The sequence below is a fragment of the Paramisgurnus dabryanus genome, chromosome 12 (genome assembly GCF_030506205.2).
Source record: "Paramisgurnus dabryanus chromosome 12, PD_genome_1.1, whole genome shotgun sequence".
Classification (NCBI taxonomy): Eukaryota; Metazoa; Chordata; class Actinopteri; order Cypriniformes; family Cobitidae; genus Paramisgurnus; species Paramisgurnus dabryanus.
Window position 1 is genome coordinate 21,611,808 of NC_133348.1, and position 22,341 is coordinate 21,634,148.

The 22,341-nt window shown below is 37.6% G+C and overlaps 1 protein-coding gene across 4 annotated transcripts in view; it reads left to right on the forward strand.

Moving 5' to 3' along the window:
* The window catches only part of syne2a (spectrin repeat containing, nuclear envelope 2a), a 132,118-nt gene that overhangs the window by 14,293 nt on the left and 95,484 nt on the right, over nucleotides 1-22,341 (forward strand). For 3 of the 4 annotated variants that reach the window (XM_065257168.1, XM_065257171.1, XM_065257169.1), the window contains exons 6-37: nucleotides 41-133; nucleotides 718-908; nucleotides 1,043-1,242; nucleotides 2,355-2,455; nucleotides 2,846-2,959; nucleotides 3,079-3,216; nucleotides 3,549-3,710; nucleotides 3,790-3,902; nucleotides 4,352-4,520; nucleotides 4,641-4,737; nucleotides 4,830-5,011; nucleotides 6,629-6,793; nucleotides 7,294-7,431; nucleotides 7,593-7,694; nucleotides 8,727-8,903; nucleotides 8,993-9,151; nucleotides 10,107-11,174; nucleotides 12,646-12,780; nucleotides 13,957-14,076; nucleotides 15,751-15,923; nucleotides 16,477-16,531; nucleotides 16,801-16,913; nucleotides 17,766-17,892; nucleotides 17,974-18,116; nucleotides 18,200-18,353; nucleotides 19,074-19,672; nucleotides 19,991-20,146; nucleotides 20,254-20,404; nucleotides 20,719-20,877; nucleotides 21,020-21,187; nucleotides 21,842-21,943; nucleotides 22,064-22,267. In XM_065257168.1, the coding sequence (XP_065113240.1) occupies nucleotides 41-133; nucleotides 718-908; nucleotides 1,043-1,242; nucleotides 2,355-2,455; nucleotides 2,846-2,959; nucleotides 3,079-3,216; nucleotides 3,549-3,710; nucleotides 3,790-3,902; nucleotides 4,352-4,520; nucleotides 4,641-4,737; nucleotides 4,830-5,011; nucleotides 6,629-6,793; nucleotides 7,294-7,431; nucleotides 7,593-7,694; nucleotides 8,727-8,903; nucleotides 8,993-9,151; nucleotides 10,107-11,174; nucleotides 12,646-12,780; nucleotides 13,957-14,076; nucleotides 15,751-15,923; nucleotides 16,477-16,531; nucleotides 16,801-16,913; nucleotides 17,766-17,892; nucleotides 17,974-18,116; nucleotides 18,200-18,353; nucleotides 19,074-19,672; nucleotides 19,991-20,146; nucleotides 20,254-20,404; nucleotides 20,719-20,877; nucleotides 21,020-21,187; nucleotides 21,842-21,943; nucleotides 22,064-22,267 (5,928 nt within the window). The remainder of the gene's footprint in view (nucleotides 1-40; nucleotides 134-717; nucleotides 909-1,042; nucleotides 1,243-2,354; nucleotides 2,456-2,845; nucleotides 2,960-3,078; nucleotides 3,217-3,548; nucleotides 3,711-3,789; nucleotides 3,903-4,351; nucleotides 4,521-4,640; nucleotides 4,738-4,829; nucleotides 5,012-6,628; nucleotides 6,794-7,293; nucleotides 7,432-7,592; nucleotides 7,695-8,726; nucleotides 8,904-8,992; nucleotides 9,152-10,106; nucleotides 11,175-12,645; nucleotides 12,781-13,956; nucleotides 14,077-15,750; nucleotides 15,924-16,476; nucleotides 16,532-16,800; nucleotides 16,914-17,765; nucleotides 17,893-17,973; nucleotides 18,117-18,199; nucleotides 18,354-19,073; nucleotides 19,673-19,990; nucleotides 20,147-20,253; nucleotides 20,405-20,718; nucleotides 20,878-21,019; nucleotides 21,188-21,841; nucleotides 21,944-22,063; nucleotides 22,268-22,341) is intronic. The other variant, XM_065257170.1, reaches the window with a different exon arrangement.

Below are 22,341 nucleotides of genomic sequence, written 5' to 3' on the forward strand. Positions count from 1 at the left end.
ATAGGAAAGCTTATATCTAGTACTCTTTGTGTGTCCTCAGATCAAACTGGTGAACATAAATATCCCAGATATACTTGAGGGGAAACCATCTATTGTTCTGGGTCTGATATGGACTATCATCCTACACTGTCATGTAAGGATAATAATAAAGCATCATGTTTATTCAAAAACACACATAACCTTGCCTCTTCCATTGCCTTGAGCTCATAAACTGTATAAAGTTTTAGTGATTCATTTATTTTTGAAATGATATACAGTACACAGGAAGCATATAGTGTTTCATATTTGTATCATGTTCGTGTTTAAGATGTATTCACAGTTTTCTTTTGTATCAGGGAACAAATTGTGCTTTTAGCGCAATCTCTATCAATCCAATATCATTGTGCAGAAGCTGACTATTATTTTCTGATCTCAAATTAAATGTTGTGACAAAATTGTGTGTAAAAAGGCTTTGTAGTGTCTTGGAAATGTTTCATTGTCTTTCTCACATTAAGATGTGAAGTACAAGATTATGATTTAACATACTGTACATCAGTAATGACTAGTATTTATTTATTGGATAAAATAACATTGAAAATGAACATGTTAGTTACTTTTTATTATAGGTTAGGTTTAAAATCAAACACTCTTGACTTGAGAAAGGCCTGTTTATTTTTTTATTTGCCTTTTAGCAGGAACTGACAGCTTACATATTCACCCTTGTATCCATTACTACAGATAGAGGAGCTGGCCAGCGCTCTTTCTTTCAGCTCCCGCTCATCCTCTCTGGACTCTCTGTCCAGTCTGGATTCGATGCCTGGATCTCCAGTTAGTAGTCCAGTTCCTCGAGGAGCATCACCCCTCCACACGCGCTTCCGTCTCTCCGCTAAGAAGTCTTTGTTGCTTTGGGTCCGTGATCAGTGCAAGAAGTGAGCATTGGTTGATGTTTGCATAATTTTGCCTTTGTGATGGCTTTGTAGATGTTTTTCTATTAGTTTCTATATCGCTGTTTACTGTATATTTTCACCCTGAAATGACCTTCTAATCGTTATTATTTCTTCAGAGTCAGTTGCAAAGCCAGTGCGAAGGACTTTAAGTCCAGCTGGAGGAGCGGTGAGCTGTTTCTGGCCATCCTGTGTTCTCTTCGACCTGATCTAGTAGATCTTTCCCAAGCCCAGACCAGCAGTCACCTGGAAAACTTGGAGAAGGCTTTTCATCTCGCTGAGAAAGAGCTGGGAATACCTAGACTGCTCGAACCAGAGGGTAAAACAATGAACATTTTATACTTGTCAAGTGTAGAGTGTAAATAGGCTACATGGGATTTTAAATTGTGTAATTTATAGATTTTTTTGTTATTTATAGCAGTGGTTCTCAAACTGGGGGGCCAGGATTGTGCTTGAGGACCCAGTTTTTTGACATTTTATAAAAATACATTAATTTATTCTGTATAATTAAACCTCAGAAAAAATAACTCTACTGTATATAAATATATATTTCGGTGTAAAAAATTATGTAAAATAAATAAATCTTCAAAAATAAATAATATAGTATGTATATATAATTATTTATTTCTTACACCGAACAATAGACATGCAAAATAAATCGAAAGCATCAAAATATCATTTTATCATTAATGTGCATATCACAGTATGAACTAATGATTTAAATACTTCAAAAGCTTAGCTCACAAATGTCAGTACTTGTTTGTGCTCTGATTTGTGGGAATCAATTATAAAGAATGTAAAACATGTACATTTGTTATATAGATTATTAGTTTTATTTTTAAAATATACATAACATATATAGGGCTGTAAAAAGATTCATCTTGATTAATTGAATACAAAATAAAAGTCATATATGTATATATATATATATAACACACACACACACACACACTTAAAAGTTTCTTAATTACAGACAACATGCTTATGTGTGTATTTATATATACAAAATAATTACACAGAGTGCACACACATATTATGCAAAAACAAACTTTTATTTTTTATGCAATTAATCTTTTGACAGCCCTAAACATATATAAAATATCAAAAGATCACATACAAAAAGAAAAGTTTATATTATACTTTTTTAAATATAAATTAAAGTATATCAAAACCTCAATAAATATATATACATACATGTAAAAGTTTCTTAAATAAATACATGCATATGTGTGTATTTTTATATACAAAATAATTACAAACAGTGCACACACACATATTATGCAAAAACAAACTTTTATTTTGACAGCCGTAAACATATATATTTAATATATATTCATTATTAAAATACCTTTGTTATATATATCAAAATGTTGCAAAAATTGAGATTTGTGTGGTAAAGGCACTTTTTAAAAAAAAACTTTTTCATTTTAGACATTGATGTCAGTAACCCCGATGAGAAGTCCATAATGACATATGTTGCTCAGTTCCTGCAATACTCCAATGATGTGCCCTCAGATGATGATGTCTTTGAGGTTAGACTGTTTCGTATTGAATCCCCATCGGATCTTTCCTTTTGCTTGTCTGTCACTTTCTGGTCATTCTTTTCTTTCTAACCCCGTTTGGGTCTATGCTCTGCTTTTTGCTCTCTGTTGCCGCCTCATGGTTGGATGCAGCTTCAATCTCTGCTATCTCCCACCCGCCTCTCTCCTGTCAACCTGCTCCCATTCTTCACTCCTGCTGTGCTGGCCTCCCCGCTGCATCAGGTACAGACACCACACTGCGCTTATGAATTCCTCTACTGTTTGCTTCTGTCAAAACATCATTCTAGAGTCGGCTGCTGCAAGTCCGGACACCTTTTCATCGTGTTTTATCATTTTAATATTCATTTCGATTAACTTCGGTGTTTTCTACCATGCCCTCAGGCTTCAACCAGTCAGAAAGTCAGAGAGATGACAAGTTGGCTGCAAAGAGCCTATCAAGAGTTAACGGAGGCTTGGACCTCGGCAGAAGAGAATGGATATGCAGAAAAGTATCAGGTAGATCCTCAAATGTAAAATTGGTAAACTACCTAACAGAAAGTATGTGTTGATACTGTTTCTTCACAAAATGTGTTATGACAAGTCCTGAATGTTTGTATGTGTGATTTTAAATTAAGGCATTCCAGAAATTTATCAGCACATACTATGATCGACGATCTCCAGTTATCCCGATGCTTGGTGCAATGAAGCGCAGTGCTAAACCAACAGAGGACCAGCGAGCACTGAGAAAGGCCTGGGATAGTATGGAGGAGAGGGTGGGTCAAAACAAAAATCAGTCTACACAGTCTATCAGGCTCCAAGCGGTCACTAGGGCAGTACCTTTTATAAAGGTCCTTATATGTATCATTTAGCTATATGTTTGGTACTAATATGTTCCTTTGAGGTACTAATGTGCACTCTTTGGTACCAATATTTACTGCTGAGTTACTAAAATGAACCCTTTGGATGCAAAGGTGTACTTCTTTCAAGGGTACCGCCCCTGTGACAGCTAGAGACCATTTTGGGAAAAAAATCGGACAGTGTAGTACTGCATTTTACATTTTGTCACGTGAATTCAGCAAATCTTATTAACTTTTCTCTTGCACAGCTTCAAGATTACAAAAAAGAGCTTGACGTTTGTCTGCCAGCCCCTCTGAACATGGTGGGCCAGTGGCTCCAGCTTATGGAGACAGTGCTGACAGAAGAGACTGACACTAAAGATCATGCCATCGCTGCCAGAGACGCCAGGAACAAACAAGATCAATTCGAGGTCAGTGTGCTGATGTCTACTTTCGCTCTGAAATGTGTATTACTGAATGGTATTTACGGTTTTGTTTTATTTTCCTCAGGTCTTAATTGTGGAGTTAAATGAACACTTGGACACTCTTTATGATTACCGTAACACAGATGATGATGGTCTTCCTCGAGTGCCTGCCGAGAAGCTGGAGGAGATCAAGAGACGGTTGGCAAAGATAATCATCCATTCAGATTTTCCTACTGAGAAGACCAACATGGCTGACTACCAAGCTGGTCATCAGCATTGGATGCTGGTTTGCCCATATCAAACTTAGAAGGGATAGTTCACCCAAAAATGAAAATTCATCATTTACTCACTCTTATGTTGTTTCAAACCTGTATACATTTTGTTGTTCTGATGAGCACAAAGGAAGATATTTTGAGAAATGTTTGTAACCAAACCATCTGTGGACCCCATTTACTTCCATAGTATTCTTTTTTCCTGCATAAACCAGTTTGAACCAGCTTGAACATGTTCCTGTAGGTCAATTGAATGCACTAATGTAAAGTTCATGTTGGTCTTTACAGCAGGGCTTTCCTTTCGTTTCTGTTTTTCTATCCACATTTTATAGAGTACATGTTCTTTATCACCATGGTCCTTATTCTCTTCCATAGTTTTACCAATGTCAGAGTGACAGCCAAGTACCACAACATCAGGTTGCAGTACAGCGAGCAGATGCATCATGTTTATGACCTGCTGGGACGTCTGAAGTCAAAGCTGACCTTGTGGAGAGGGCCTTACGGTTCTCAGGAGTCTGTTTGCGCTCTGCTACAGGACTGGCATGTATGTGGCTATGGAGAGCTGTTTAAAAATGATGTCTTTTCAGTTAACCACAAATAAATAAAAAATAAACCGTCTAGATGCGATATTCAATCCTTTATCTTAAAACAATATGCCACTTAGGACACCGTGGACAAGCAAGGCCTGGTGTCGAAGATAAAGGAAGAACTTCATAAGCTGAAAGACGCAGCAGTCAATTACACAAACAAAGCAGCTTTAGGTAAGATTGCATTTCTGGGTGTTTAAGCCACACCTTAGTTTTATGAAACTAATAACTCAGGTTAAACTCTATAACTTATGTCTGCCTTCCAGCTGAAGACTCACCTGCGGTGAACAGGCAGGTAAAGGAAGTTGAGAATGAAATGACTGCAAATGCAGAAGCCACAGAGGCGGTGAAGGCAAGCATGGAGCGTGTGCTGACCGCGTGGGAGTCATACAAAGACTCTCTGTCTCTGCTAAAGGTCTGGTTGGGACAGGAGGAACCATTTGAAAAGGTAGAGCCTAAGAAACATAGTAGTGTAGTAATGTAGTAGTAGTAGCCCTTAAAAGTGTTGAGATTTTTCAACTAAATGCATTAATATATTGCATTAAAGGGATTGTTAACACACAAATGAAAATAATGTCATAATTTGCCCCCACCCCCTTAAAGGAAAACACCACCGTTTTTCAATATTTTACTATGTTCTAACCTCAACTTAGACAAATTAATACAAACCTATCTTTTTTCAATGTGTGCACTTAATCTTTGTACAGTGCGTCGTGAATGTGTTAGCTAGCCTAGCCCCATTCATTCATTAGGATCCAAACCGGGATGAATTTTTTAAGCCACCAAACACTTCCATGTTTTCCCTATATAAAGACTGTTACATGAGTAGTTACACAAGTATGGTGGCACAAAATAAAACGTGGCAATTTTTTTTTAGCGGATAAAAAATGAGAACTATATTGTATGTCCCATACGTAGGCTAAATGCTAACACATCCCTGACACGCTTTACAAAGATTTAAGTGCACGCATTGAAAAAAGATATGTATTCATTTGTCTTTTAAGTTTGTTTCAAACTTGTATGAATTTCTTTGCCCTGCTAAACACCAATGAAGATATTTTTGAAAAAAAGGGCACCATTGGCTTCCATAGTAGAATAATAATACAATGGAATTCAATGGTGCCCCAGATCTGCTTGGTTAGAAACATTCTTCAAAATATCCATTTATGCTCAACAAAACAAATAAATTTATAAAAGGATTACTGAATTTAAATTTGCATTTAATTAACAAAAAATTAAGGCAAAATGTGGATGTTCTTTGCTCGCTTGTACTGTAAGTCACTTTGAATAAAAGCGCTTGGTAAATGAATACATGTAAAATGTATTATATCAGTAAGCATTTATTTGAAGGAATGTTGACCTATGCACTTTTCAAGGAGTTGCACAAAGATTTGTTCTGGTTCTAATGATTAAACAATAAATGAAGACAATCGTTTTGTTTCTATCCAAGGTTGCGTATTAAACTTTTGCACATAATTGTAATATCGCATTAAACATTTGAGAAAATAAAGCAGTTTCCATCCAGTGAGCTAGAGAGCAAAATAATAATTTCCTGATAAATTGTCGCTAAATATCAGTATTAAAAGCATAAAGCCACTGTATTTAACCATTTTCGTGTAAAATCACCTCAGAGCTCGCAGACAGAAAACCATACACCTGTTATCTGCTTTTGGATGTGGATTCCTGCTGTTTGTGTGGACAGTCCAATAAGACAGTCCTGTGAAGTAATATTACTGAACTATTGAAATGACAGACTTTACCTACAGTATTCATTTCAGAACTTGCAAAACCGCATTTAGATGCTGTGTAATGAGTTCTGTAAACTGATTAGTCTAGTTATGCCATCCAACTTGCAAAGTCATGCGACATTTTTCAAAATGCGCATAAAAATAGGTGGATGAAAACAAAGCTAGTGGAGACAAAAGTATTTCAGCTGCACCATAGCATGAGTCATTTTCAAATCCGGAAGGCTGTAACCAGGGCATGGCACTTCGTTTTGTTGTTTGTTTGTTTGATTGTTATTCATTGATTTCCTTTTTCATAATTGACCTTATTCATAATGTAGCAGAAGTCATCCAACCTGTCTGATTGGAGTTCACGTCAAGCCCAGCTGAACGAGGCTGGCAACTTTCTCATTGAGATGTCTGATGCCTCCACCAGTCGCTCTCTGTCTGATGAGCTCAGCAGACTCAACATGCAGTGGGCTGACTTCATTAAAAGGACCAAATTTGTGAGTTTGTATAGACGTTCATTTGAGCTTCATGTAGTGGATGGAGTGAACAGTTTTGTCTTTAAACTGCAGGAATGTTGCTCAGGAAGTTGGGTGGAGGATCTTTACAAACACACTCACTTTTTTAAGTCTCTGTAATAGAGACACTAAAGCAATGCATCACACCATACAGTATGTAGTTATTGTTACTCAAGGTGTGTACTTGCTTTTTTGTTCTTTGTTGTTTTAACATAACACACCCATACATTGATTGATTGTTGGCTAAAAACATTGATCACAACAGAATAGTCTTGTTTTGGACCTAAAGTTTGGTATTTTTGCAGCATTTTGTAGCCAAGAATCTCGAATCAGATTGAAATTGGTAACTTCAGCCAATTTCAGTGCACAAGCATCAAAAATAAATCAGACTTTCAACAGATGGTGGGGTTGGCATCTAAGACTGACAATAGGATACGTTTTAAATTGTTAATTAAAACGTATGTGAATTCTCCTGTGTTCAGGCAGTGCCACCTCAGCCCACCTGTGCAGTTCCGGGTGTACAAGCTGCTCAGGGCGTGATGCACGAGGCAGGCTGGGTGCTTAGAGAGGCAGTGGAGGTGTCGTCTGGACCTCTACGAATCTACAGGAAGAATCTTCAGGTATATTGATTATAGCGCTGTGGTTCGTATAGTTCATGTTGGTTATACTGTGATTTTTGTCCTTGTTTGTCACTTTATTTTGTATTTTGGGTGTTTCTCATAATCAGTTTTCATTCACTGTCATTGGACACTCACCCTTTTCTTTATTATCTCATATTTAGGGCATCACCAAGAAGATTTCAGACTTAGATTTGCAATCTTTATCTCCATCTCCAGATTGCAACGAAAAAACTCTTCAAAAACTCAGACAAACTCTCCCAGAGGTAAGGGTTACATTTCATTTGGGAATGTAAAGCATAATGGATGAATTTTTTAAAACATGCTGTATCTACACACACACTTAAAAAAATGCTGGGTTGTTCGCATATGCGGGGCAAGGGTGGTACTGCCCCCCAGACCAGAGCCATTTATGATTTTGTCTGATCTATTAATGAAATCATCTTAATATTTTAATGGGTAGACTGAGTAACTTAAAGGGACACTCCACGTTTTTTTAAATATGCAAATTTTCCAGCTCCCCTAGAGTTAAACATCTGGTTTTTACCATTTTGGAATCCATTCAGCCGATCTCCTGGTCTGGCACTAGCACTTTTAGCATAGCTTAGCATAATCCATTGAATCTAATTAGACCATTGGCATAAAAAATATCCAAAGAGTTTCGATATTTTTTTCTATTTAAAACTTGACTCTTCTGCAGTTACATTGTGTACTAAGACAGACAGAAAATTAAAAGTTGCGATTTTCTAGGCAGATATGGTTAGGAACTATACTCTCATTCTGCCGTAATAATCAAGGACTTTGCTGCCGTAACATGGCTGCAGCAGTCGCAATGATATAACACAGTGCCCAAAAATAGTCCCATGCTATTGAAAGTAAGCAAGGGGACTATTTTCGGGTGCCGTATAATTCCGCCAGACCTGGAGATGGCTGAATGGATTCCAAAACTAAAAACCAAATGTTTAACTCTAGGGGAGCTGGAAAAAGTGGTAATTTAAACTATATTTAAAAACCACAAAGCCGCACTCTCTCTAGCTCTTCTCGAAGCATGCAGTACCCTTGTTTGCCAGTAGGTGCCCCTCAAGCACAAACGATGGTTAACATACTGTATGGGCAAACCCAGCTACTGGGTTGAAATTAACCTATGCTGGGTTTTGTTGGGTCTTTTGGTTATGGTTAACCTAACCCAGTGGTTGGGATTGTTCATATTTTACTAAACCTTTGGTTAAAACATCCCACCATTTTAGTGTATTGTGAGTATAATGTTTTTTTGACCAAATAACTGCGTTTCTCGGCAGATGTTAGAGACTCTCAACCGTGTGGACCAAGAGTGTGAAGGACTTCAGAGAGCAGCGTCTCTGCTAGAAGGGAGGCTGGCTGAGCTTGAAAATTGGAGCACCGAGGCCCAAGAGGTCTGCCTTCATCTCAAAGAATCACAGCATAGGGGCCACCGGGGAACACATCAAAGAGCTAAAGTGAGCAGATTAACGTGGTTCTGATTCATAATCCATCTGGTAGATTAAAATAAAACCTTCACATCATCTCTTTATGATTTCTGTTGCAGGCGCTGTTCGCCAGAGGTTTACAGCTAGAAGAGCAGGTGGTGACAGAAGCTGAAAAACTGCTGGTTCTTGTAAAATCAGTGCAGAAGTGCTGCCCCCTTCCTTACTTCAATGCATTGGTCCTACAGGACAGAGTGAAACTGGCTATCTCTCTGTGTCAGGTACCAACGCATTTTAACGCAGTTCAGTATTGTCCTTATTTTCTCTTATGTTGTTTCAAATCCATATACATTTGATCTATTTTTCATGAAATTACATACACTAGAATGGGGACAAAAACTTTAAAAAAAACCTCCTCTAGATTTAAACACTTGATTTTTAAAGTTTTGGAATCCAATCAGCTGATCTCTGGGTCTGGCTGTACCACTTTTAGCATAGCTTAGCACAATCCATTGAATCTGATTAGACCATTAGCATTGCGCTCAAAAATGACCAAAGAGTTTTGATATTTTTCCTATTTAAAACGCGACTCTTCTGAAGTTACATTGTGCACTTGGACTGAAGGAAAATTAAAAGTTGTGATTTTCTAGGCAGATATGTCTAGGAACTATACTCTCATTCTGGCGTAATAATCAAGGTTTTTGCTGCCGTACAATGGCTGACGCTGGCGCAATGATATTACGTAGCGCCCTTGGTCACTTTCAATAGCAGGGGACTATTTTCGGGCACTGCGTAATATCATTCCGTCTTTGGTCTAATCAGATTCAATGGATTATGCTAAGCTATGCTAATAGTGGTACCGCCAGACCCAGAGATCAGTTGAATGGATTCCAAAACGGTAAAAATCAAATGTTTAACTCTAGGGCAGCTGGAAAATGAGCCTATTTTCCAAAAAAGTGGAGTGTCCTTTTAATAATACACAATGAAACAATCAAAGTAAATTAAAGTAAATAAACTGATTCATTTGAAAAGATCTTGCTTCATCTTACATAATTAAATGGTCATTGCAAGTTATTTAATGAGCTCTTATGAACACACCAAGAAGAGCTACTGTAGGATGGATGTTAAGATTTTCATTAGTGTCAACCATTGTTTAAATGTGAGATATCAGAAAACAGAAGAATATGGAAAACAAGTCACAAGGTCCTGATTTAAATCTTTTTGTATGTCAACCAGGAGGTTACTGAGATGCTCAGTGGTCAAGGACTGAAGCGTGAAGGACAGTCGGATATTGCCCAGCCGCCTCCCAAAGTAACTGTGCGTGCCTATACTGAGCCTGAGCTCCAGTCTGGAACCTTTAAACAACATCAGGCTCAAATGTTCTCCAAAAGCACCAGATCTTCTCTAGAAATCCCAGCAGAGCCTCAAAACCAAAAATGTCATTCCTCTCAGCTGGACACACAACTACAGGCCACCGGTGTCATCCAGCCCCAAGTTCCCCCTCTTACCAACCCTCAGTTACAAGAAAAAAGCCCCAAAGATCCCACAAAAGCTATATGTCAGGTACAGGATACAGAGCTTAAACTGCCTTTAGTGTCATCAGTTGTTGGCAGGACAACTAGCATGAAAGCCCAGACTGAAATCCAGGTTGTGTCTGTAGACCCGAGTCAAACCAGTGCCACTGAACTTCTCCAGTCTCCTGCCTCACCTTCATTCAGCCCAAGTACTCCACCAAAATCGAAACCTCAAACCTCTCTAGCCAGCCCACACCAAAGGCAGAGGGTTCTGTCCAAAAGTCACAGCTTTCCACTGCCCCATGAACCATCACAAACAGAGTCTTCATCCTCACCTACCTCCAGCCCAAACACTTTGCACACATGCGTTACAGTTACTCTACCTAAATTTCCAATTGAACAACACTCCCCTGAAAAATCACAAACTTATACCTCGATGACCGCCCCACACCAAAGGCACAAGGTACTGGCTAAACGTCTAAGCTTTCCACAGACTCATGAGCCATCACAAATGCAAACACAAAAACAAAGTATCCCACCCACTCAGAAACAAAACCTTTCGCCTGACAGTCAGCCACCACAGTCAGGTCGTTCAAAACTTCATGGAGGTCAAAGCAAGACTCCAGTTGTTCCTCATGTTCCAGTGCAGAATGAAGTGTATGCCAGAGCTCAGGCTTTGGCCAGTAGCAGACTGGAAAAAGCCAAACACCGCCTGCAGGAACACTTACAGGAAGTCATCGCTGTGTTCAGTAACAGAGACCTATCTAAAAAACTACTCAAGAAGAACCAGGTGAGACATTTCACCTTTTATAAATATATAATTGATTATAATTGATACATTGATGATCGTGAGCATACCCATTAGGCTTTTTTATTATGTTACGCACGCTGTACTTACGCAATACTTGGACTGATACTGACACCTTTTGGCGTCATGCAAAAGTTTTAGTTACTGATGTCATTGTTGCCATTTATTCATTCTGTGAGTTAAAGCGTCCATTATGTCAAGCTCATTAGACTATATTTCCATTAGACTACCGATTTGTCATGTCTGTGCATTAGTTTTGACATTTTTCTAAACTAAAGTATTTCCTTATGTGTAAATCTTTGTAGTAGCACAATTTGCTATAAGGTTGTATTTGGAACTGGAAATGCATAAGATAACAAACTTAGGGGTGGTTTCCCAGACAGGGATTATCTTAAGCCAGAACTAGTCCTATACTAAAATAAATGTAAGAGCTGTCCGAAATGAAAACATCTTCACTGACATCTTAAAATAGATCAGTGCCCTTTGTTTTGCCTGAAAACGCAAATAAGTAATGTTTTTAGTAAAGCATGTTTGTTAAAACTAGTTATATTTCCTAATTATACTAAGGCCAGGTCCTGGTTTAAGATGATCCCTGTCCAGGAAACCACCCTTTAGGGTTTAGATTAATCCAGGACTAGGCCTTAGTTACATTAGGACATTAAAGTAGTTTTAACAAACATACTTTACAAAAAACAATACTGGTGTGCATCTTTAGACAAAACTCTGGTACTGATATAGACGGTTTCACCGGACGCACGTGATACATGCTGGATCCGAACCTTACTTCCGGTTTCGTTTTTTTAATGCTCTGACTAGTTGCTAAACTGATCTATAAAACAAATGCCTCGACGAAAATAACAAATGTTTTGGTTTCCTATGTAATCTATGTGTTGTTTTTTTGCTTGTTATATAAATAAACTACGTTTAAAGAACTTTGTTGTTATTTATTCTTAGCTGAGTTTACCGGAAGTTGCGTGCGGACCGCGACAGTGCTTGTTTATGTTGTTACTGCTGAAACGGTCTATATGTGATGACAAGTTGTTTTGAAATTAAATCAGCTCAAACATTCATTTTAGTATGGGACTAGGATAAGCCCTGTCCGGGAAACCACACCATTATGCAATATAATTTCCAGCATTTATTAATAGTTGTTAGTGCCAACAAAACTGTTTATGTTAGTTTGCTATGCATTAAGTGATTTTAACAGTAACAACTTTTGATTTAAAAAATATGTAAGTTAATTTAAAAAATAACGATGAATATTAATAAATTTAGGTTAATAAATGTTGTATTGTTCATTTTTTAGGTCTTGTTAACCCATGCATTAACCGCTGTTAAGAAATACAATCTTATTGTTAAGTGTTACCAACTTTTCTATTTGGATTACGGGAGAAATTTGAAATTGTAGTTGGGATGATTGTTGATAGCCCCATGTAAATGTTTTTCTCCTCAGGCAGCATCATTGCTGCTCCGGCCGGCTGTGTTGGATGAGTTCCTTGAGGCTGTGAATGGAATGAATGCTTTCTGCTCTGATGCCCAGCTCAGAGATATGGAGCTCCTCTCTGAGACCGTCATGGCCCAGTGGGAGGTACTTTGACTTACTATTGCATGCCACTAATGGTAAACGCAAACCTCAGAGTTATGGCATGCTCCTTTAACTAATTTGATCACTGCAAAAAAATTACTTTCTTACTTAGTATTTTTGTCAATCAATCAAGATTTATTTTCTTGATGAGCAAAATGACCTAAGAAAATAAGTTTAATTTTTAGACAAAAAATATAAAATTTAAGTTAATTTGTCCTTAAAACAAGCAAAAATGTCTGCCAATGGGGAAAAATATGTTTTCTTAAACACTTAATTTAAGGAAATAATTCTCACCCCATTGGCAAATATTTTTGCTTGTTTTAAGGACAAATTGGCTTAAATTTGATATGTTTTGTCCATAGACTGTAAAAAACGATGGACGACGCCTGTTCGCTCTCTTCCATTGGTGAAAGTAAAGCTGCCAGTGTCCCGATACGGCGCTGACATCTTGGGTCTTGAGTCTGCGCAGTAGCGATTTCGGGAAAAGTAAAGCCACCAAATCAAGACCCCGCCCTCGCTCTCACAGAATGCGCATATCACACGATATCACAGCTGTCAATCATGACGTGACACCACCGTTTTTATATCATTAAATAACTAACTAAACACAAACTTATTTTAAAAACAAACATTTAAATTTACATCAGCGGGATAAAAACTACAGTAAATGATAGAAACCAGCTTCGGAAAAAAATTATTGAAGTGTAATTAATTTTTTTAGTTGGTCTCAAGTCCCATTGAATAACATGGGGAGGCGGGCTTTATGACCTATACTGGGACTAGTCACTGGGGGGCGTTTGAGACGTTTTGGCTTCACTTTTCAGGGCTTGTGCGGCACGCTTGGTTTTGCCTAAAAACTAGACTTATTTTCTCAGGTCATTTTGCGCATCAAGAACATACATCTTGATTTAAGAATTTTTTGATATTTGTGCTGAAACCAAGACAAAAATACTTAGTAAGAAAGTCATTTTTTGCAGTGATTGTGATTGTTTAACTTTTTTATAAAATTCATAGCATATTTTGGATTTGTTGCAAAAGTCAAATGAGCCAATTCATGCATGTAAACATCAGATTTTTTTCATATCATATTTAATATAATGTGCCCTGGGTTCTAAGTGTTTATATACGGGAAGATTTTTGTCTATTTTTTTTAACTCAAGAGCCCTGTGTTTTGTTTAGGCGGTCCTTGCAGCAATAACAGCCTTTTCGCCTGATTTGGGGTGTAACCAGCCTGTTTTGAAATGTCAGATTAAAACTAACAGCTCCACGTCTCTTGCACAGTGTGAACGCAACCAACAGGTATTTAATCCGCATGTCTCTGCTTGTGAGAATGAGGTGCACATTTCTTCTCAGCAACTGCAAACTTTCACATATCACAAGCAATCTTCATCATTTGCTTCTTGTAAATCTTCAGAGATATAATCTACAGGTATAATTTATTGACTGCTTGCCTGTTTAAGCAGGCCGATAAACTATAGACAACCTGATATTTGCCTTTCAGCTGTATAATCATCTTTTGTGAACATTCCTCCATAATCACTAAAAGTAAGCTGTCATCAAGCATCATTTATTGCTGCAAATTGATTTTTAACACGCTTTCAAAATAAGTCAACTATAGATAATTGTGTATAAGACATACAATATGCATCAAATGGATGTATTTATATGCATTTATGTGCAACTCACATTGACAAGACAAGGCAATGTACTTGTTGTGGAGAAATACTTATACAAATATTAGCCATATATAGTAATATTAATATCGTTATAGCAATATTAGTAATGTTTAAAGTTGTATGGCCCGCCATAAAATAAGAAACTCGGATATCAGAATTTTCATCGTAAATAGAGTCGATTCGTGTCCATTGTACATAAAAAACTTCGTACTTGCGGTACTTCCAATAGCACATGAAGGCATCTATCTATTCATGGGTACCAAAGATGTCACTTCTGCCATGCGCGCCGCCATATTTGTGTCTGTCATGGCAGCAAACACAGCACATCTAATGTGCTAAATTATCAAATTTATTAGTTTAAAGGTGCAGTGCATATTTTTTGAAAAACACTACTGGAAAAGGAAGTCAGGCCGACTACCAAAACACAAATGTCATCATTGGCCTTTAGAGATCACGCACCCCGCTTTTAATTGAGGGCTTACCAGAGGCAAAATCCTGATTGTACAATCTGGAGTTAGATGTCGGCTGCCAGCAAAATCAACAAAATGTTTATATTTGCAATATTCTGTTTTAAATATTCCAGAATTTTTCATATTTCCAGAATTTAAAAGGGTCTCAACAATCTAATATAATATCTGTTATTATACATAAGGTACACAACTTGGTGAACATTTTTGGCTTTAATTTACCAACATGCAAGAACAATCCTTTGTATCCTTTGAAACCTGCTTGGCACCCCTGCTAACTCATATAAATGCCAAGGATCTGGTGAAGCAATATCATAATGTAATTTATTGTTTTTATGATAAGTTGCTGGGACACAAAAGAAAGTCTGCTGTCTTGTCGAGTAACGGTGTGAACAAACGTGCACATGCCGCCTGTCAGAACTGTGCTTTTCTTTCAGGCTTGCACTTGACAGCCACATACGCTCCCTCATAATGTCCATTGGCGAAAATTTATGTTGTAAAAATGTGTAAAGTGAACAGTTTAGGGAAAAGTAGTTTAGGACGTATGTATGGCTATTGAATCCATGCATTACTGTAGGTTTTTAAAGAGACTGTTGTATGTGTTGATCAAAAAAGATTGAAGACAATCCTTTATATGGCGGCGATAAAACACAGAGGCGTAACATGGTCCAGATAAATTAGCCAACATGAACACAAGCACTGAAATTCAGATCAAATGTTCTAAGATCTGTTTTAAGTGTCCAATATCTTACTTAATTTTTTAGTACATTTATGTATTTGCATTGTTTAAAGAGGTTTATTTGTTGAAGACTTGTGTTTTCATTTCTCAGGTCTGTTCCACGGCTGCTGACTCTTCAGGGCATCTAGATGCCTTGAGAAGCATAAATGAGAGTGTGCAACCCCCAGAGACGTTACATCTCACCACCACACATCTGAGGATGAGCACTGAAAGGATTGAGACAATACCACACCGCACAAGTGACCTGGCACCATGCCATGACAGGTATAAAAGAGTGACCAAATTAAGGTTTTATAAGGTTTTACTATTTTTAGATAAATTGTTCCCACCCCACTGATAGATATTGCTGCCCTCCGGTTTGCAAGTCATTGCAAAGGAAAAAACAAAACATAATTAAATAACAAATTATATAATACCACCAGTGGCATGCATTACTTACATACACAGTCATACCTACATGTAGTAAAGAACATTTTTTTGTAATACAAGTAATTATATACTGTACTGTAGATGCAGGTTAAAACATTTTCGGGTGGTTTCCCAGACAGGGTTTATCTTAGTCCTAGACTAAAATGCATGCTTGAACTGCCTAAATTTGTTACTTAATTTAAAGTGTCCTCTTAAGAAATATAGACAATGGTCCCTTGAGCAAAACTGGATAAATAAACATACTACATAATGTCATAAAGGCTTGTGATGTTTAGTAATAGGCTTATCACTTTCAAATATCCTTAGCTCATATAAAAACCATTAAAGTCAATGAAAAGTCCCCATCATGGTAGAAAAAACAATGTGTGTGTTTGTGTGTTTTTATCAGGAAAGAAGATTCTTCAGTGCTAGATGACCAATCTCAAAACCTTATCCCCTCACAGGTACACATGCTTATGTTTTGCATGTCAATGTGTTTTACTGTTTCTTTATATCTTTTTAGATTTAATATAGAATTGATACCAACATTGGCCACCATGACATTAAATGTACCTCGACAGGGACTTGTGCATCTGATGGCAACTTTTTAGCCCTGCTTGGCTGTTGTTTATAAGCACATGGGCAGCTCAGAGGAGTTAATCTGCTCATATCTGTTTGTTAATAAAGTTATTTTCACCCCACTTGTATTAATGATTTGACTGCTGTCTCGTAGGGCATTGTCCAGATAAACACATTGGAAATAAAGCAGATACCTGAGAAGACCATCATCCACCCCACCTCAGCACAGGATGTTAAGGTTTCTCCAGGATCTAAAGCTCTGAGCAGGTGAATTTTGATGCTCACAGGATTTCAAATTGCCACAATGATTATATTTCCTTTATTTTTTGGTGACATCTGTGCAAGTGAGTAGATTTTGTTGAAAGTAAAGCAACATATTAAAAAAAATCAATATTAGGATTTATATAGGACTGTATTTCTGTAGCTCAATTGGTAGAGAATTGCTTTAGCAGGTCAAAAGGTTTTGGGTTCAATCCCCAGGGAACACATACTGATAAATACTGTAAATATCTTCTAATGCACTGTAAGTTGCTTTTGGATATAAAGCATCTGCTAAATGACTAAATATAATATGATTTTACTTTTAATAAAATAATACATATGAATAATTATAGAAAAAATTATATAAAATAATAAATTAATATAATATAGATGTATATAATATAAAATAAATAAATTATATAATAGCCTGTCATAACTCTTAGCGGTGAAGTAAAGCTTTAAATCAAGGGCATAGTTAGGGTTCAATATTTGCCTGATCTTACAAAACATGGGTAGTCCATACACTGAAAAAAATGATTCATTCAATTTACTCCATTTTTTTTAAGGTAAGTGGTTGCAATCAATTTATTTAAGCTACAATTAAACAAAAAAGATTAGTAAAGTAAAATACACTAAAAAAAGTTTTGTTTAAATGTAGCTTAAATAAATTGATTGCAACCACTTACCTTAAAAAAATTGAGTGAATCATTTTTTTCAGTGTAGGCATTTTTAACATTTTATAGTAATTCAAAGTAATTTTTCTTAATTTACAAAAGCATTTTGTATAAGTAACCACCTGTAGTGCATCCAGTATCTTATATGCAGGACTAAATAAGTGCCTATTTCTTTATACTCCAGCTACACTGCGGCAAAGTCAGCGTTTCAGCAGCGGTTGCTGAAGAACGATGAGCAGATCGGATCAGAGTTTCCCATGAGCCCCAGCATCTCTGCAGACTCCCTAAAAAGTTATCTGCAAGACTTACTGGTCAGTCTCCCTTATGATTTCTTGATTTGGGATAGGTTTTGTATACGCACATACTGTAAGTAAGCCTGTATGCTCTTTTAGGCTCTGAAGAAGCAGACAGAGGCTTTGTGGTTCGAGTTTGAGCTTCAGTGTTCTCAACTAATGGAGGGTGGCGGTGATATAGAGCAGGAGAAATCTCAGCTCATTCAACAGTGGAGGGGACAGCAGATCTTCATTCAGGACAGGTGAGATGCACATACCACATATACTGTGCAATGATTGGTTTTAAAGAAATGCAGTTACTAATAATGTTTTATTTAATGTTCAGAGTGAAGTCCCTTGAAGGTGACATAGAGCTGCTGGAGTCAGTGGACATTCAGATCGGGCTGATCTCTGATCAGTTGAATCAAATAATTCAGAAACCTGTTAACATTACAAACTTCACTGTTGATCAAAGCAAAACTCTACACAAAGACCTAAAGGTACAAGAGTTTTCGATTTTATTTACAATCTTGCAGAAAAATGTTATGCATGTTTATGGGTTTTCACACAGTAGTGCAGTAAGGCAGCTTTGCTGCATGAAAACATTTACACACACAAAAAACTCCTTTAAAAACCATTGTTTAAGTAACATATGATTAAGATCTACTTCTTTCAGTAACCTTATAAAACTGTAGCCTAATCCATAGTGTGGGTCACCTCCTGGAGGTTGCCTTGATGATCAGAGGACCAGTTAAAGTACCCTTTAAAGGCGGGGTGCATGATCTCTGAAAGCCAATGTATGAATATGTAAATTAGTCTCTGCCTCTACTACTCAATTGTATCACTCAGACTATAGATATGTATATGCAAAATTAGTTCCCTTCTTATTTTGGATAATTCTGCATCTACACCACTAGGTGTCAGTATGAGTACAACACAACTGCTGTGCTGCCCATCTTAGCACGTACTGTACTGAGATGTCTGGATTCAAGTTTTCTTTTAATGGAAATAACCATATATCTTGGTATAGTCCCAGGGTGCATAGAAACATTAGTTACCTTACCGTTCATTAATACATTTTTTGCCTATTCATCATCTAGTTCCAAAGTTTGCTTTCAAATCTCTCTTTAAATAAGTTTTATGTACGTTTTATAAACTAAACCAGACGTACTTTGCATCTCCAAACTCCTTTAACAACCACAACTTTATTGTTTGTCCAGCGTCTATATGACAGTATTGAGAGAGAGCTCAATCGCCTTCCTAAGGATAAAGGTTCAATGAGGGACCCTGAGGATCTGAGTCACATCAAGCTCCAAGCCCATCTCCCCCTGCAGCAAGCCTTCAACAGCCGCACTAACTGCTTAGAGCAACAAAAGCAGCGTTTAACAAAGACTAAGTCGACCCTGGTTGCCCTCGAGAACCTCCTATCCCATCTACAGCAGGTGAATGAAGACCTCATAGCAGCTTCAGCCTCCAATCTGGCGTCCATCCGGCAAAGCCTTTTACAAGTCAGCGAGGAATCGGTTCAGCTAGACCGAATACTGGAAGAAGCTGGCATGAGAATAGCTTTGGATGATAAACCGAGCAGCTGTCATGAGATGATGTCAGCTGTGGCTCTGCGTGCAAAAGAGGTTGAGGTCGAACCAGCTGTAGGGTGGAGGCGATCACAAAAAGGTTTGAAAGGCAGAGAGCAGGGGGAGCAGAGAGAAAAATCGTTCTGTAGTAAGAGGTTGGCCCTGCAGGTGACGCTGAGGGACGTGCAGGCGGCTCTGGAAAGACACGGGCTGAGGGAGCCAACACTTCCTGCTCTACAACATAGGTGAATTGCCTTTAAAACAGAATCACAACTATCTTTATATATTGCTTTTTTATGTAACTAGTGTTAACTTGCATTAATATCAGACTCAATTTTGCTATGTAAAGTTAACTTTTCATAACACAATGAAATGTGACCCTGCCTGTAAAATCCAGATTACAAGCACCAAAGTTTCATTTGCCTCAATGATTTTATTTTATTTTATTTCAGTCTGTAACATGGCCTTCCTCAGTCAAAATTGTACATTTCACAGGCTGTTTCTCTCTCTCTCTCTCTCTCTCTCTCTCTCTCTCTCTCTCTCTCTCTCTCTCTTTCTCTCAGGTTGCGCTTCCTGACTGAAACCGAGGGTAAACTGGTTGCGCTACGCTCCGAGATTCAGGATCTGAAGGATACATCTGCACATACAGGCAGCTCAGACACAGGACTTAGTGAACTGCAGATGCATTGGGAAAATGCCCATAAATCTGTCACTGAGAGGTGAGCAGGGGCGGATATGATGATAGGAATGTTATTTCTCCTTTGAAAACTTGCATAGGTTGTCATCACAAAGCATTATGTTTTTAATCTGGACCCATATGTTGCAGTCGTGAGCAGTGCATCTCATTGACCGACCTCCTGAAGAAGTTTCAAAGCTGTCGTAATAGTTTGGGCAGCACTTTGCAGAAAGCCGAGCAAACTGTCGGTGATCAGGCTTCTTACATGAGCAAAGACAACCTACAGCTCTTAATCAATAAGGTACAGAGTTATTGGTCAAAGTGTAGAAAATCATGGATTGTTGGCTGTTATCCTAAGCGGACAGTAGATGGCAGTGTTAACTGCAAATTTCAGATATAATAAAGAGTATTGTGCTAGTAGGAGCCCTGGTATCAGCACGACAGTACAGATACACAGCTAACATACAGTACAGTTTTATAGCAGCGCTTATAATGTCTCTCATCCAATCAGATATAAGGACTGGAAATAGCTGTTGCATAATGAAACCTATTTTAATGTTAAATAGAAAGTAATGTAGTAATATTTACATTGCATGTGTATGTGTGCATGACCAGGTCAACATTATAAAGTCAGAGCTGAGTGGTCTTGGAGATGGTGTGGAGGAGTTCAGAGCTGTCTGCAAACAGCTGCAGTCTCAGATGATAATGATCTGTGACTGTACTGACACCCCATTTGAGACCGAAGCTGAGACACTAATGGATCGCTGGCTTGATGTACGTTCACTTAGATATACTATAACGTTTTTATATGTTTGTATTGAGTACTGTAATTGCTTAATCACAAGATTGTTTTTTTATAAATGTTTAAGTATTGCAAATTGGTAGTTTTGCCATTAAGCTGTGACAAATATTACAGGTCAATGAGAAGACAGACAACCACCTGGACAACCTTCGGGCTGGGTTTTCTCTTTGGGAAAAACTCAACCTATTGGCTGGAGAAGTAGAGAACTGGACTGCCCAAAAGCTGATGTCACTTTCTCAGACACAGCCCTTTCAGACTGATCAAGATGTGTCTGCCATGGAGGTAAAATCTTTTGGTTGCAGCTTTAAAATAAATATTTTAACAAAACTGAAACAAAATAGTAACACAGTAATTTACAGTAGATACAATTATAAATTGGTGAAAACATGAAAACACGTTTAGATAAAAACTTGTTTTTGTTCGCATCTGATATTCATTTAACTCTTTCCCCGCCATTGACGAGTTTTTCCAGCAATCCGTATTTCCGCTATTATCCACCAGGTGGTGCTCTTACCCAACTTATAAAACCTGGAAGCAACCCCTTTGGGCAAACAGTAAGAACTCTGTGTATTTTTTGATAATCGCTCGGAATCTGATTTCTATCAAAAGTCCTTCACAAAAATGAAATTGTCTTCGCTTTTTGCTCAAAATTTTGTCTTTTTGAAGAAACCTACCAATATTTGAGAGGTGATAAAAGAGAACAAATGAAGACAGGATGAAACTTTTTTGTTGTTGTTTAAAAGCAGAGTGTCTGTTCTTTCATTTAAAATATTGTATGTTTATATATTTAAAAAAGAACATTTTCTGGAAGGCATTAAACTGGCACTGGCTGGCAACTTTTTTTTTTAAAACGCTGGTGAGGAAAGAGTTAATGTAAGAAGAACGCTTGACACACCTATGATGACCACATATGTCAAATGTTATTATTCTGACCAGGATGAGTTGAGGGCTCAGGAAGGCAACATTGAACATTTTCATCGCAGATCATCAGAGATCCAGGATCTGCTGCATAGTCCAGAGTTTCCATTGGAGCTGCAGGTGATGCTCAGATACCAATAAACACAATGTGCTGTTTTATGTGATTACATTACTGTTCAACAAATGATCTTAAAATTATGATTTAAGGATAACATCTTCAGTATGCTTTTTATACTGTAGGTGACTGAGAGTCAGATGAGGAAGAAGATGGCAGAGGTGAAGGAGATCTTTTCAGAGACCAGCGATGTCTTCTCACAGCTGGTAGCTGCTAAAGCGCAAGTGGCATCTGAAATAGCAAAACACCTGTCCGCCATCCAGACCATCACAAATGTTTTGAGCACACCAACTCAATATGAAGACCCACAGGTTCTAAACACAATCCAGGTAAATGTACAAATATGAAAAATATCACAATGTAAAATATAATTCATACCTGCAATTAAATATTCATGTGACTT